At 45.2% G+C, this 15,031-nt stretch overlaps 1 protein-coding gene across 1 annotated transcript in view; it reads left to right on the top strand.

Annotated features, from left to right (window-relative positions):
• LOC126073531 (high affinity immunoglobulin gamma Fc receptor I-like) overlaps positions 1–5,580 on the top strand; it is a 50,368-nt gene extending 44,788 nt beyond the window's left edge. Inside the window, exons 7-9 of the mRNA XM_049880292.1 lie at positions 1,841–2,098; positions 2,999–3,283; positions 4,124–5,580. Of these exons, the coding sequence (XP_049736249.1) occupies positions 1,841–2,098; positions 2,999–3,283; positions 4,124–4,257 (677 nt within the window). The 3' untranslated portion in view covers positions 4,258–5,580. The remainder of the gene's footprint in view (positions 1–1,840; positions 2,099–2,998; positions 3,284–4,123) is intronic.
• The last annotated feature ends 9,451 nt before the right edge of the window (positions 5,581–15,031 follow it).

Below are 15,031 nucleotides of genomic sequence, written 5' to 3'. Positions count from 1 at the left end.
AGAATTAGCATTTGAATAATGCCTTTTCAACTTTTAATGCAATATTAAAAGCCAAACCAAGCTCATTGCTGTGCAGTCCACCCTACCGAACAGAGTAGAGCTGCCCCATAGGGTTTCCAAGGAGCGGCTGGTGGATTCAAACTTCCAACCTAGCAGTCAAGCTCTTAACCAGTGCGCCACTAGGGCTCCAATGCAACATTACTGTTGACATAAAGTTGCTCTGTTCTTACAACAACCCTAAGAAGTAGGTAATAACAGAAATAACTAATTTTTTCTAGCTCTTTATGTCTGCAAAATATTTTCACTTACTTAATCTCATTTGATGAGATGCCCTATAATACATTCCTTTGCAATAAAATATATTTTTCTTAATATAGCATGCTGTTTCACATTGCCATGTAAAAGATATCGAAAGGAATGTATGGTTCTCACTACTGAAAATGTTCTTCTCTGATTGTCCACCTAATGACTTTCTATTCATCATTCAAAACACTGTTCTGGCAAAGAACAATCTTTGTCCACCTCCAGGAAGGAAAGGGGGCAGGACATGAAGCAAAGATATCTATGTGTTTGGGCAGTATAGTCTTTGAGCACTCCTTGGTTGGGATAGGAACAAGGGAAGGGAAAAGTATTAGCTATATTTAGATGCACCATGGCAGCATCCACGATTGTAAAAATTATGCTACAAATGGCCCTGGAGTATTGAAATCCATTCTTAGATAAGTCCTGGAGGAGAAAAAGCACTGCTGTCTCTTCTCTTCCTTTGTCCTCTAAGAAACTTATCTAATTTAGCCAAGCCAACTGCCCTTGGGGAAGGAAAAAGTAGAGGAGGCATTTTTGGTTTTATGTAGAGACTTACATCAAAAGGGAGGGTCCATTTGACCTGGAGCTTGTTCTCACTGAGCATATCACTTATCTGCATATATCTGAGTTTTCCTATCAATTTAGTATGGTATACACATCTGGATATGTTTGCAATTCTGTGTGTCTTAGTATGCGTGGCCCCATTAACAAGTTTGTCAGGAGTTAGAGTGTATTAGTTTCCTATGGCTATGTAACAAATTACCACCAACTTAGCTTAAAACAACATACATTTATTATCTCACAGTTTCCACGGGTCAGGAGTCCAGGCATAGCCCAACTGGGTGCTCTGCTCAAGGTTTCACAAGGCTGCAATCAAGGTGTTGACTGGCCTGTGTTCCTTTCTGGAGTTCTTCCAAGCTCATGTGGCCAGTGACAAAATTTAGTTCCTTTCAGTTGAAGGACTAAAGTCCCCACTTTCTTGCTGGCTGTTAGCCAGGGGCTATTCTCAGATCCTAGAGACCCTGATAGTTCCTTGACACATGGCCCTCTTACAAGCCTTCCCACAACATGGCAGCTCACCTCTTTGAAGCCAACAGGAGACTCTCTCAGTCTAATCGGCTGAGACAGAGTCTTATATAGCACAATCATGGAAGTAACATCCCATCACCTTTGTCATATGCTGTTGGCTAAAAGCAAGTCATAGGTTCCACCCATATTCAAGGGAATCATACAAGAGCATGATTCATTGGGGTCACCTTGGAATTCTGCCTACCACATAAACTGTTGTTGTTCTAGCCAACTTTCAAGATCTGGAAAGGGATGAAAAAAAGGGGTTGTGTGCTGGCTGCTGGTGAAAGATTACTTTTCTTCCCAACAAAGCCAAAGCTTTTTGAGGAATGAGACACAGGCCTTAGAGTCAGCAGAGCTCTGCAGCTAGAATGTTGGGAGAAGAAAAAAATAAAGGCTCTGGGGCAAGCGTTGGGATATTTGTATCTCCTCCACTGTCTGCATCCATTTCGGGTCTGCATTTTTTCAGGTTGGCTGCTACTACAGGTCTCTAGCCGAGTCTTCACTGAAGGAGAACCTCTGGTCTTGAGGTGCCATGGATGGAAGAATAGGCCGGTGTACAACGTCGTATTCTTTAAAGATGAGATAGGCTTAAAGTTTTCTTCTTGCAGTTGTGAACTCTCCACTCTGAAAACCAACGTGAGCCACAATGGTATTTATCACTGCTCAGGAAGAGGAAAGCAAAAACACATGTACACATCAGCAGGAGTATCTATCACTGTGAAAGGTATGGCATCTTAGTGGTCATAGAGCTATAAGTACTACAGGCATTATCATAAATCTTATAAAATCTTCACTTCAATATACAAGTGAAGAAACTGAGCTCCAGGGAGGTAGACTGCCTTACTTCAGGCCACTCAGAGATCAGAGTGACTGGGTCAAGCCCAAAACTGAGGTCTTTGGGTTCCAGTCCATCGCTCCTTCCTACATACCACAGTACCTGACCTGTAATTCCAGGAGTTAGTATCGAGGCCAAGGCAATGTGAGGATTCATTTCATCAGTTTTATTTTAGTTGCAAAGAATAGAGATTCATTCAAGGTAGCTAGGAGGGTTTAGAAAGTAACCCAATAAAACCTTATGAAAGTTTCACAGAGGTAGAAACTAGGAAGACATTAGGAACTGAGTGTACTTTTTGTCCATCTCTCAGGGACAATATAGCCTCTCTGGTTCCGTCTCTCTCTGAGCATCTGCTAACCGAGCAGCTTCCTCTGTGCCAGTTTGCACACGGTCTCAAACCTCGCTCTTTTACAGTCTCTCCTCCTACGCTTACCAACCATTAGCAACTTTTTTTTTTTTTTTTGTCACTTAGCTAACTCCTATGGGAAAGAAATTATTGTCCCAGGTAATCTTTTAAGCCAGGAACACAAGTAATAAGTTACTGAATTGGCTAGGGAATGAGTCAGTGTCCACTCTGGTTGACCATTGCCAGAAGGGCAGGATCATGTGATGTATACCATGGCCATTTAGGGAAGCATGAGCTATGTAGAGGTTTTCTCCACAATAGGGTGTGAGCAATTATGGAGACTGTAATTATGTCTGTTGGTAACCCCAAGGAATGTATCTTTGCCAGAAGTGGGAAAAATGTCTTATGGATGCCTTCTTGTTCCCTGTCAACTTTCTCTTTAGAGCTGTTTTCACCCCCAGTGCTGACTGCATCCTTGTCATCCTCCCTCCTAGAGGGGAATCCAGTAAACCTGAGCTGTGAAATAAAGTTGCCCCCACAGAGGCCTGGTTTGCAGCTTTACTTCTCCTTCTACGTGGGCAACAAGATCTTGAAGGGCAGGAACACATCCTCTGAATACCAGATACTAACTGCTAAAAGAGAAGATTCCGGGTCATACTGGTGCGAGGCGGCCACAGAAGATGGCGATATCGTTAAGCGCAGCCCTGAGATGGAGCTTCAGGTGTTTGGTGAGTGAGAATTATTAAGAACTGACTGACACAGGAGAAGCTGCTCCCTTTTCTTTGATGAGACTGAGATTTGCTCAAGGGGATTTCTTGGCCCAGCATGGAAGAAGAAGGCTCTTCAGAAAAGCCCATGAATGGGCCTTTCTACCCTTGATTTAGAACTTCACTCTTTTTCTCATAAACTTCATTACATTTCCTTTCTTTTGTTTTACTTTTTTTCCTCTATTTCCTTTCTCCCCTCCTTCCATCCTTTCTTCCTTGTCTTCTTTTTTATTTTCTATCTCTTCACTCTCTGTCTTTATTGTTCTCTTCTTTCCTCTGTCTCTCCCTGTCCCTCACCAACAATATACTGTGTTCCTCCTGTGTATTGTCATCGGTCTGGGGATATAAGGACACTGGGGTGCAGTCCTTGCTTTAAGGAGCCTACATGGGGGGTTGATGAGCTAGCGATTTTGTGGGTAGCATATTCCTACTTGCTCAAGTGTCTATTTTTAACAAAGGTGAAGGGATTGTGAGCTCCAGAACAACAACAACAACAAAATTGTTCAAAGAGTTCCAACTCAGCTCAAGCATTTAATGGCATAAGGATAGCAGTTGTCTCTGAAACTAGGGAGAAAGTCTACTGACTGGCCCTGGCAATTAAGTTCTTGCAAGGAGCCTGCCCTCTTGTCTAAACACCTTATAGCCCAGTTGGAGCTGCCTCCTTTCTGCCCCATGAAATTAACAGCCCCTCCATTTGAATCAGGCGTATCAGAAAGTCTCAGTCAACCTTCTCTTCCAAATATATCTCAGTGGGACCCCTCTGGTTTCTAAGTAGTATCTCTTTGTCTTTCTCTGTTTCAGGCCCGCAGTCACCAGCTTTCTTCTGGTTTCATGGCTTTGTCTATCTGACAGTGGGAATAGCATTCTTGGTGAACACTGTTCTCTGTGTGAAAATAGAGAAGGACCTCCGAAGGCTGAGAAAGTTGTATTTATAAATCTCTTCAACTTTCGGCTATGGGAAAAAGGCAATTTCTTACCTTCAAAAATGTAGCTATCTAGAGGAAGAGCTGAAGTGTCAGGAACAAGAAGAAGGACAGCTGTGAGAAAGGAGAGACCAGAAGAAGCCCCAGGAGAGCAGCAAAGCAGCAGCTCAGTGGGTGGCCATAGATCTGGACAGTCTGATACCCCTTCCTTTCTGTGTAAGCACCAGGGCACGAGCATCCAAAAGTTGAAAGACACTAGAACTATGGGTCCCATGGCATCTGATTAACTCTTAAATAAGCCAAATAAATGAATCAACTTCAAGTGAGATAAACGTGGTGATCAGAGATGATTTGAAGTGAGATCTACTCTAAAGAAATTTATAAAACTTAGAAGTCAAGTCTAGCTTGATTACCCTAACAGGTAGCTTAAGTGGTAGTGTATTTTTAGGGACAGGGTAAAAAGGTAAGTGTGTGCAAATGTCCAAGAGATGAAGGCAGAGATAAGGACAGAATTAAAGAGAGAATGAGTATAAGGCAGACCAGAGGGAATAGTATAGACCAAAAAGAAGGAAAGGAAATATAACTTGAGATCGACTTCTGAGAGTCTGTCTGAGTGAGAGGCCTCACGCCTCTGGTCTCAGGCTGGTCACTTCTTTGCTTTTCTCTTTTAGCCACTCACAGGGAATGCTTCCATATATCTTACAGACAGACAGACACAAAGGAGTAACTCACAGTGAGAAACGGGGGTGCATTGTTCTCTCCCTTTCATTTAAAGCGGCCTCAAAACCTCTCTGTACCCAGAGGCACCAGAGGTCCTGGCTGTCCCAGTCCCCTGCCCTATAGGAAAGCAGAATGTAACTGCTGCTTTCCTTAATAAATTAAACCCAGATCGCCAAGCCTGGCGCTGCAATGAGAAACTTGAAGTGGGAAGGGGCAGAGATGTCAGAAAGCTGCAGCTCTTGCTTCCAGAGATTTACTTTCCTCTTCGGGGTTTCTGGATGATTACTAACTAGCTTCAAGACACACTGATTCCCCACTCTGGCTCTAGTTGGAAGAAAAAATATTTTCCTTGCTACTCCGTAACCCAACTGAGATGAAACTGACATACATGACTAAGACTGTACTAAAAGCTTAGGAAAAACCAGAAGGAGTATAACCAAACCTAGCAATAGGATTCTGGGTTATTTGGCTTACAAAATGTAGCTTATCTGTCAAACGAGGATGCCTCCTGGCCTAGCCCCTGTCTTGGCTTCATATGGCAGAGCTCACCTTTAACAACCATCACCTAGAACACCCCCAAGCAACTTGGGACTTGAAATAGGTGCAAGAACACCTGAGCCCACTTCTTCCCTAATCTGTGGACAATGAGAATGTTCTTCTCCCCTTCACCTTCAGAAAAAAACTATAATGATCATCACTGCAGTAGGAGGACAACAACTCCAACATTTGTATCAAAAGAAATGGCCACATATAATAGCAGGGGTTATCAATTGCACAGGATGTTTGGTCTCGTGGCCTGGGTTGGTAGGGAAACAATGAGAACTGAAGTCCCAGAGGAAAGAGACATAAAGACTCTCCATAGAGGACTCTAGCTTGAAGAATATGAAACCGAAGCAGGAAGCGGTATCCACACTCAGAGGACAGACCTCTGCTACCCTCAGAGAGCAGGCAGAATTTCAGGGAAGGGGCTGTCTGGGGACAGGAGGAAGGGCAGACATGGAAATAGAGCACCTGGGGCACTTAGGACTAGAATAAGGCCAGCCGTTGCTAAGGCAGGAAACCCTGGTGGCGTGGTAGTTAAGAGCTAAGGCTGCTAACCGAAAGGTTGGTAGTTCAAACCCACCAGGTGCTCCCTGGAAACCCTACGGGGCAGTTCTAGTCTGTCCTATAGGGTCACTATGAGTCGGAATTCACTTGATGGCAACAGGTTTGGTTTTTTGGTTTGTACTGGAAGCACACACTGGCATCACTTGACTCTGTTGCGGAAAGAGACCCAAAGGACCTTGCGTCCCTTCTTTGCACTGCCGACCCCCACCTTTAGGGAAAGCCTGTATGTGTGGGGCGAGGAAGGGGGGAGGCGTGGTGGCTAACTCCATCTGGGGACAGGGAAACCGTGGGAAGGAAGTGGAAAGTTCTCTAAGTTCTAGAGACAAATAAACAGTTACAGGGAAACTTTACCTTACAGTCTCATTTTGGGGGATCCCTAAATCCACTTTGTTTCAGACATAAAGACAAATGCACCGATTCGTTCTTCACATCAGCTTTTCAGTTTCCAGGGAGGGGCAAGGCTGAAAAGTCAGAGAGCTAGCAGCTCACCCGAGCCTTTGGAGCAGGATTCTCACTGGGGAAGAGCAGTTATGTCTCCTGTGGTTTGTGTGCCACCACCAGTCAGTCCTGTATGCTCTCGGCATTCCCCGGAGTCACCTGCAGGCAGTTCTCCTGAAGGTTTCTGATTCTTGATGCCTGTGCAGGCAGCATCCAGGGCAGGCCAGGCTGCCAGGGAGTTAAAGAGCCATGGTGGGTCCTCAACAAATACAGGTGGAAGTTAACAAATAAATATCCCCACTTTGTTACCCCTCAATGGGGCTATTCTGTGGTGTGTTCCACACAGTCTCTCAGAGGGCCCTGTGGGACTGAGCCCCAGGTCCCCACAGTGGTAGCTGGCCCACTAGGGCACCCTAGAGTGACTTTCCTCCCTTCCCTGTTACATTTCTCCCTAACCTTAACGATGCTTTTTAGGATGACGTCCCAAATAAATTACTGGCACTCAAATGCTGGCCTCAGCGTCCCCTTTTTGGTGAACCCAAACTAAGACAGCGTGGTTGTTTTAACTGGGCCAACTCAGGGACACCAAAGACTGGCTTTTAAGTGACCTTTTGTCTGTTGCTTTCTTGTAACTTGAGATTTTATGTACTGAGCCTTCCGCCTTGTTTGGTAAAACAAGACAAATGTGTGGCCTTCCTTAACTTGTGAATTCCTGCTCATTCTTTAAGTCTATTTTCTTTTAAGTTTTTCTGAACCCTCCAGGAATGACTGATCTCTCCCTTTTCTTTGTCCCCAAAATTCCTTTGCCCTGGATGCTTGTATAAGGACATTTCAGCGGAGTTTAGTCATCCCACTGTGCTAGCTTTTGGTGCTGGTGGGTGATATAAAAAGATGGAGTGGGGGGCGGGGAATAACCTTATTATCTCAAGGTACTTAAAACTTGATGTGAAAGCAGAAAGTCACAAACACATTTTTATTACTTGCGTGTCTTAATCCTGCACTAAGTTCACAAAGAGAACAAAGGGGGGAGTACACATAGACTGTCTCTCCCTTTCCTTCCTCTGAACTTTCTCCCTCCTTCTCCCTCCACAGGTCGTTAATTCTTCGGCTTTCATTTGTAATTTAAAATTCATTAAAATCGTTACATGTTCTTCCTTTCGTTTTAAAATTTACTTTTAGATTGCACCATCAATACATAAATCTTTTTTATTCTGCATTTACTCCCAACATCTCTTCAACCTAGCCATTCCTCACTAGTCCTTCACCTACACCTAGAGCTACCCCAGTGCCATCGAGTCAATCCTCACTCATGGCGATCCTATGGGACACAGCAGAACTGCCGCATAGGGTTTCCAAGTCTGTAATCTTTAAGGAAGCAAACTGCCACATATTTCTCCAGGGGGGCTGCTGGTGGACTCAGCCACCCACCACTCGGTTGCACTTTAGCCACTGCACCGCCAGAGCTCCTTAACCTAGAACTACTCCAGTAGAAATATAATTTTGTAAAGGTGACCCAGACAGCTGTTGGGAGCTAGTGGAATGAGGAAGCCCTAAACCAAGAACTCCTTATCTACCTCCTGGACCTCCTGGGACCAAGGAAACTCCAGCTCAGGACACCCCGCGCCCAGCCCCACCTGCCACAATAAACCGAGGAAAGACTCTGCGAGAACTTTCGACTGAAATTTGCAATGGTCGTTATTTGGGTTACCTAGGGAAGGCATGAAGGAGCCCTCGTGGAGCACTGGTTAAGCGCTCGGCTGCTAACCAAGGTAGCAGTCTGTTTCCTAAAGGATTATATAGCCTTGGAAACCTTACGGGGGCAGTTCTACTCTGTCCTATAGGGTCGCTATGAGTTAGAATCGATTCGACGGCAATGGGTTTGAGTTTTTTGGTGTTTTTTTTTTGTTTTTTTTTTTTTTTTGCGGGTAGGCATCCTTCTAGATACTATGAAAAGTCTGCTCCAGGTGAGACCGGAATTCCCAACCTGACATCTCCGGAGGTTCACAACCTGACATCTCTGGAGGTTGCAATCTAAATCGATAGCGCCTCTAGAGCGCGCCAACTACAGGGCCTTTCAGCACACCGGTTTCGCGCCAGGTCTCAGTTTCCACTCAGCAGGGATTTGATGTCACAGACATTCGCCCTGAGGAGCAGTGTGACTGAGAGTGAAATAAATGAACCAGACTCAACAGGTCTTCAACTATAAAAAAAAATACGCTTCCACAAATATTTCTCCAAAACTCTCCCTCAGGAAAAAGGAAAGAAGAAACAAAACTGAAAGTCGTGGCCCAGAGCGAGTTACTGAGACCTCCCAGCTGGCACTGGGGAGGGAAATGCAAGACCCAGCAGAAGCCAAACTCCCGGTTTCAGGTTATATCCCGGCTGAGTTTAAATTGATGGAAAAACAGACGGATAGAGCGGAGCAGCAGCCGCGAACAGCCGATACGTTGGACAGTAGTCGAGCTCTTAACCACTGCGCCACAGCCTTCTGCTGAGCAGAGCCCAGGTAACGCCGATTGGCGGAACCTGAAAGTGACGCTGCTCTGGGGGAACCAGAGCGCCATCTAGTGGAATGCGACGGGTTGGAACTGCGTGCTGCGAGGAGCTTCTGTGAGGCTCGCGTGCAGGGCCTTGGCAGGACCGGTTCCAGGATTTACCCTGCAGCACTGTTGGAACCCTGGGAGCACAGTGGTTAAGAGCTCTGCTACTAACCATAAAGTCAGTAGTTCGAATCCTCCGGCCGCTAGTGGAAATCTTAAGAGGCAGTCTTATAAAGTTGGTATCCGTCAGAATCTACTTGATGGCAACAGGTTTGGTTCTCACTTTTAATACAGAATAATGAAAACAAGGAAATTTTGATACATTAAAGGTGCAAATACTTAACTCTGGGATAAAGTTTCAGAATGACTATTTGAGAAGAAAGCCTTACGCTTTGTCCCTTTCATCTCCTGCCTCCTATCACCGTTCACTCCCATCTAGATCTCATCACCTCACCCAAGGTATAGGCAGGTAGTTAAAGAGTGGACCTGGAAGGGACAGAGGGGGGTGATGAGGACCAGTCCCGGGTCTGGCCTGAGCCCAGAACTCACTATTGCTCAAAGCCTAATCTCATTTTGAAGCCTAATTTTGAACCTTATTTCTCAGCTTTTCAGAGCAGAGTGTCTCTATTTCTGATATCACAGCAGTTTACAGCTAGGCCTTGGTGTTCTCCTGTTGAACAAAAACAATTTCACAGAACATCAGCCTTAGACAAAGGCACTCTGTCCGTGATGAATCAAGACCAAAAGATGAACACTTAGTTGAGATATAACTGATACACAGAAGCTGCACATATTTAAAGCATAGAGTGTAATAAGGCTTGTCATTTGGATACATCCATGAAACCATCACCACCAGCAGGACAACGAACACATTCACCAAACCTCCAAGGTTCCTTGTCACCCTTTGTAATCTGTGCATCCCAACCGCTGTCCATCCCCAGAGCAACCACTGGTCTGTTTTCTGTCATTGTAGATTAATCTGCATTTAGTAGAGTTTTATGTACACGGTATCAGGTGGTACGCACTCTTTTGTCTGGCTTCTTTCATCAGTGAAATTATTTTGAGATTCATCCATATTGTTGTGTGTGTCAATAGTTTATTCCTCTTTTTCTGATTTTTTTATCGCACTGTATGGATATGCCGCATTTCCTTTATTCTTTCACCTGTTGATGAATATTTGAACTGTTTGTTTGCCATCTTTGGCTACCACAAATAAAGCTGCTTTGAACATCCATGTGCAGGTCTTTGTAGGACATAGGCTTTCTTTTTCTTGGGTAAATACCTAGGAGTAGAATGACTGGAACACATAGCAGATGTATGTTGACTTTTTAAGAAACCACAAACTGTTTTCCAAAGTGCTGGGAACACTTTACATCCCAGCAGTGGTCTCTGAGAGTTCCCATTGCCCCACATTCTCACCAGCACTTGGCGTGTCTGTCCTTTTAAACTGAAATATCTTCTTGGGTGAAGTATCTAAATCTATTGCCCACCCTCCCTCCTCTTTGAATTACTTGTTTTATTATTGAGTTATTAGAGTTCTTAATATTTTCCAGATGGAAGTCCGGATATATGCTTTGCAATTTTCTGTATCTTGTTTTTTTTATTCCTTTATAAACTCTAAACAGTGTTTCTTGAAAAAGCAAAGTTTTAAATTTTTTAAATATGCTTTATTTTTTAAAGCAGTTTTAGGTTTACAGAAAAATTGTGCAGAAAGTACAGAGTTCCCATATGCCCCTCATCCCACCCCTGCAGCGTTTCTTATTCTCACCACCTTGCATTAGTGTGGTACATTTACTACTATTGAACCAATATTGATACCTCATTAACTAAGTCCATAGTTTACATTAGAGTTCACTCTCTGTGTTATACAGTCCTGTGGGTTTTCCTAAATGCATAACGTCCTGGGTCCATCATTACAGTATCATGCAGAATAGTTTCACTGCTCTTAAAATGCCCTGTGCCTCACCTACTTATCCTTCACCCCCAACTCTGACCCCCTGGCAACCATTGATCTTTTTACTTTCTCTATAGTTTTGACTTTTCCAGAATGTCATGTAGTTGGAATTGTATCATATATAGTTTTTTCAGATTGGCTTCTTTCACTTAGCAATATGCATTTAAGGTTTCCTCTGTCTTTTTGTAGCTTGATAGCTCATTTCTTTTTATCACTGAATAATACTCCATTGTATGAATGTACCACAGTTTGCTTATCCATTCACCTGTTGAAAGGCATCTTGGTTGCTTCCGTATTGGGGGCAATTATGAATAAAGCTGCTATAAACTTTCATTTACAGGTTTTTGTGTGGACATACGTATTCCGTTCATTTGGGTAAATATCTAGGAGTATGAGCGCTGGCTTCTATGGTAAGCTCATGTTTAGCTTTGTAAGAAACTGCTAGACCGTCTTCCAAAGCGGCTGTACCATTTGGCATTCCACCAGCAACGAATCAGAGTCCCTCTTGCTCCACATCCTCTGCAGTAGGATGGTGTGGTCAGTGTTCTGGATTTTAGCCATTTTAATAGGTGTGTAGGAGTCCCCAGGTAGTGCAAACAGTTAAACTGCTCGGCTACTAACTGAAAGGTTGGAGGTTCGAGTCCACCCAGAGGCATCTTGAAAGAAAGGCCTGACAATCCACTTCCAAAACATCACACAGAGAAAATCCTGTGGAGCACACTTCTACCCTGACACACATGGGGTCGCCCTGAGTCTGAAGGGACTTCAGCAACTGGTACTGGTAATAGGTATGTAGTGGTATCTCACTGTTGTTTTAATTTGCAATTCCCAAATGATATAAGATGTTGAGCATCTTTTCACATGCTCATTTGCCATCTGTATATCTTCTTTGGTAAGGTGTCTGTTTAGATCTTTTGCCCATTTTTTAAATTGGGTTATTTTCTTATTGTTGAATTTTAAGAGCTGTTTGTATATCTCGGTTACAGGTCCGGTATCAGACATGTGTTTTGCAAATATCTTCTCAGTCTGTGGCTTGTCTTTTCTTTCTCTTAATTAAGGACCATCAGTTTTTTGGTTTTGTTTTTCTCACAGAAATTGACATATATTCCAGGTGTAGGTTTTCCTTTCCTGCCCAAAGGCCTCAGACAGCACCACTATCCAGAGGCTTACAGAGAGCCTGATTCCAGGAGTGGAATCCTACACAACAGAGCAGCTAACCAGGGGACACACTTCACAGTAAAGTGCAAGAGTGGGTCATGACCACAAGATCCACTTGTCAAGTCACATACCCGAGCCCAGAAGTGACATACAGCATCTCCTCTCACAACTCATTGGTCAGGAGTAGTTAGGTGACTCCACACAGCCACATAGAGGATAGTATATAAAAAACTAAGCTGGAAATATTGTGGGAGCGTTTAATACTATCACAAAGAATATTTAAGACATACTTTTTTTTTTTTTTGGTAAAAAGCATGCCGGGAAATATCAACTGGCTTCAAAGAGCAGTCTCCCTGCATTGTCGCCATTCTCAGTAATGGGGAAGGGTTGTATCTCATTTACCCATAACTCAGCCTGTTTCTCAAGTGCATTTTCAGCATGATTTCAAAACGGAGACTTGTTATTTTACTTCTGACAAATCAGCATTACATCGTCAAGTAAAAGGAATGTATTGAAGATAAGTCGGTGTTTTATATTTTCCTGCACAATTCAGAAGAAACGTTTTCATTAATTTTTGAAAAAAGAATTGTTGGCTACAGTAAATCCATATATTTTTACTTGGCTGCAAATCTGTTTGCTGCCACTGAGCAATCGTTTCTGTGTTCCCTAAATGTGTAAGTGGATTCTATCGTATATATGTACTTAACAACGGTCATCAGTATCCTATGTTCAGCTCCACGGTTGCTAGTGCGGAGAACTGGGCTCCGGGAGGGACAGACCACGGTGGGAGCTCGGCGGAGGGATGGCGCTCCAAGCGTGTCCCGCGGCGGGCCGTTTTCGCCACCTGGTGGTCACCTGTGCACATTGCGGCCTCTCTCGGCCCCGGCCGCCCCCGCCAGTGCATGGGGACCGAGATGACGCGGAAGCTGGTGAGCGCTGGCCTTCTTGCAACCTCCTCCAGAAGCCCGTGAGGGTTTATTTGCCCTCCCAGAACCTGCGGAGGCGAGAAATGGGCTCTCGAACTGGCCGACGGCAGGGGGGCAGGAGGGTGGAAGCGAGCCGGGGGATCGCGAGTGTCCGATTCGCCTTCCAGGTCGAGGGTGATCCCCCCAAAACCCGGGGTGATTACTTTGCTTACTCGGGGCGGCAAGGGTGAGAATTGGACGCCCGAGTGGGCCAGGTCCACAGCAGCAGGAAAGAAGTATCGCAGGAAGCCAGGGTGCGGGTTGATCCGCGGCCTCCTTAAACCACAGATTGGGCGGCTGCGCCACCCGGTGGTCGCCAGTGCACATTGCAGCCTTTGCCGCCTTGCGCGGGGGCTGCTGGGAAGAGAGGGGAGGCGCGGAAGTGTGCGCGCTGGGCCGTGGCATTTGGGGACATGTGGGCTAGGAGGCCGGTCACCTGGGTTGGGGAGATCGCTGCACAGCCGTCCGGCGGGAGCCACTAATTCTCGACCTGCCAGGCAGATACATATGACACTTTCCCCCACCCCGACCTCCCCACTGGTTCCATCATGATCAGAGCCAGAAAGGGTCTGTGGCCGGCAGAGCCAGCGGACTGGCGGGCGGGGAGCCCTGAGGCTGTTCAAGGACTGTCCCAAAGTGTGTATTCAGGAACCACTGAGCTTCACCCACAAGAGTACAAGGCCTATCCTGTGGTGGCAGTAGTTTCCAGGGCTGAGATCAAGGCCCCTGAACAGAGCTGATGGGACATGTAGCTAGTAGGGAGGAAGGTGGGTGTTTTATTGGCCCCAGACTCAGCAAGGTCAATCCCTAGGGCCTGTTGGACCTAGGGGGGTTTCTCTTGGGAAGGTCCGGGGCCCATTCTGTAACCTTCAGGACCTTCAGGCCTGAGAATTAGGGGTTCTTTCTTAGAATTGTCTCGAAGGCAGTGAGTGAGTTTTCTTACCTTCCAGGCTTAGTAGGGAGAGCCCTAAACTCTTTGGAGGACCACAGGGGCTTTTCCTAGGAGAGCCCACTTCTATTCTGGAACACCCAGAGCTTCTTAGTCTGAGGAGGACAGAAGTGGGCTGACAGGTCTGGGGTAGAACAGGAAGATTAGAGTTGACTCACATCTTTCCTGGCTCCCTAAGTCGGTAGGGACAAACCCCAGTGCCTTCTGGATTTAGGAAATTTTTCCCAGGAGGGGCCAAGGGTTAGCCAGACCTACCAAGATTTTATATCTGAGATCCAGACTGAATGGAAGCATAGCTGGCAGCTCTCTGGGAGGGGTTTTGTGGATTTGACAGTCCTCACTGCCACCAGGCTTAGTTGGAGGCAGACCTCAGGGACTGTATGGGGACATAGTGGAAACAAGGAAACCATTTAGGAATCCAGTTAAGAGATACTAGTAGCTTGTACTCGTATAGTAGCAGTGGAACTGTTAAGTGGTCACATTTGCAATATATTCTGTAGGAGCCTAACAAGGCATGCTAATTGATTCCATGTAGGGACTAGGGGAAAGAGAGGAATCAGGGACAACTAGATCTTAGGCCTTGGCAGTGAAGTGGTTCCATTGACTGAGCTAGGAAAAAGCTCATTGGTGGAGCAGGTGGAAGGGGTAATAAGAAGCAAAAGTTTTGTATTAGACATCTTGTTTAAGATGCCTACTAAGACATTCAAGAGTAACTGCTGAAAAAGCAATGGATATATGAATCTAGACCAGAGAAGAAGCCTGGACTAGAGAAAAAAAAATTGAGAATCATCACGTCCATGAGGTATTTAGGACCATGGGAAGAGACAATGTAAAGGTAAAGTACAGATAGGAAACACAAAAGGGCCTAAGGCTGAGCCCTGGGGCATGCCAAATTTCAGAGGTTGAGTGGAGGCAGCTGCAGCAAAGGATACTGACCAGTAGTAGCCAGTGAGGT

Source organism: Elephas maximus, chromosome 3 (genome assembly GCF_024166365.1).
Source record: "Elephas maximus indicus isolate mEleMax1 chromosome 3, mEleMax1 primary haplotype, whole genome shotgun sequence".
NCBI lineage: Eukaryota > Metazoa > Chordata > Mammalia > Proboscidea > Elephantidae > Elephas > Elephas maximus.
The sequence above is the reverse complement of the archived record's forward strand: the minus strand, read 5'-3'. Positions and strand labels throughout refer to the sequence as shown.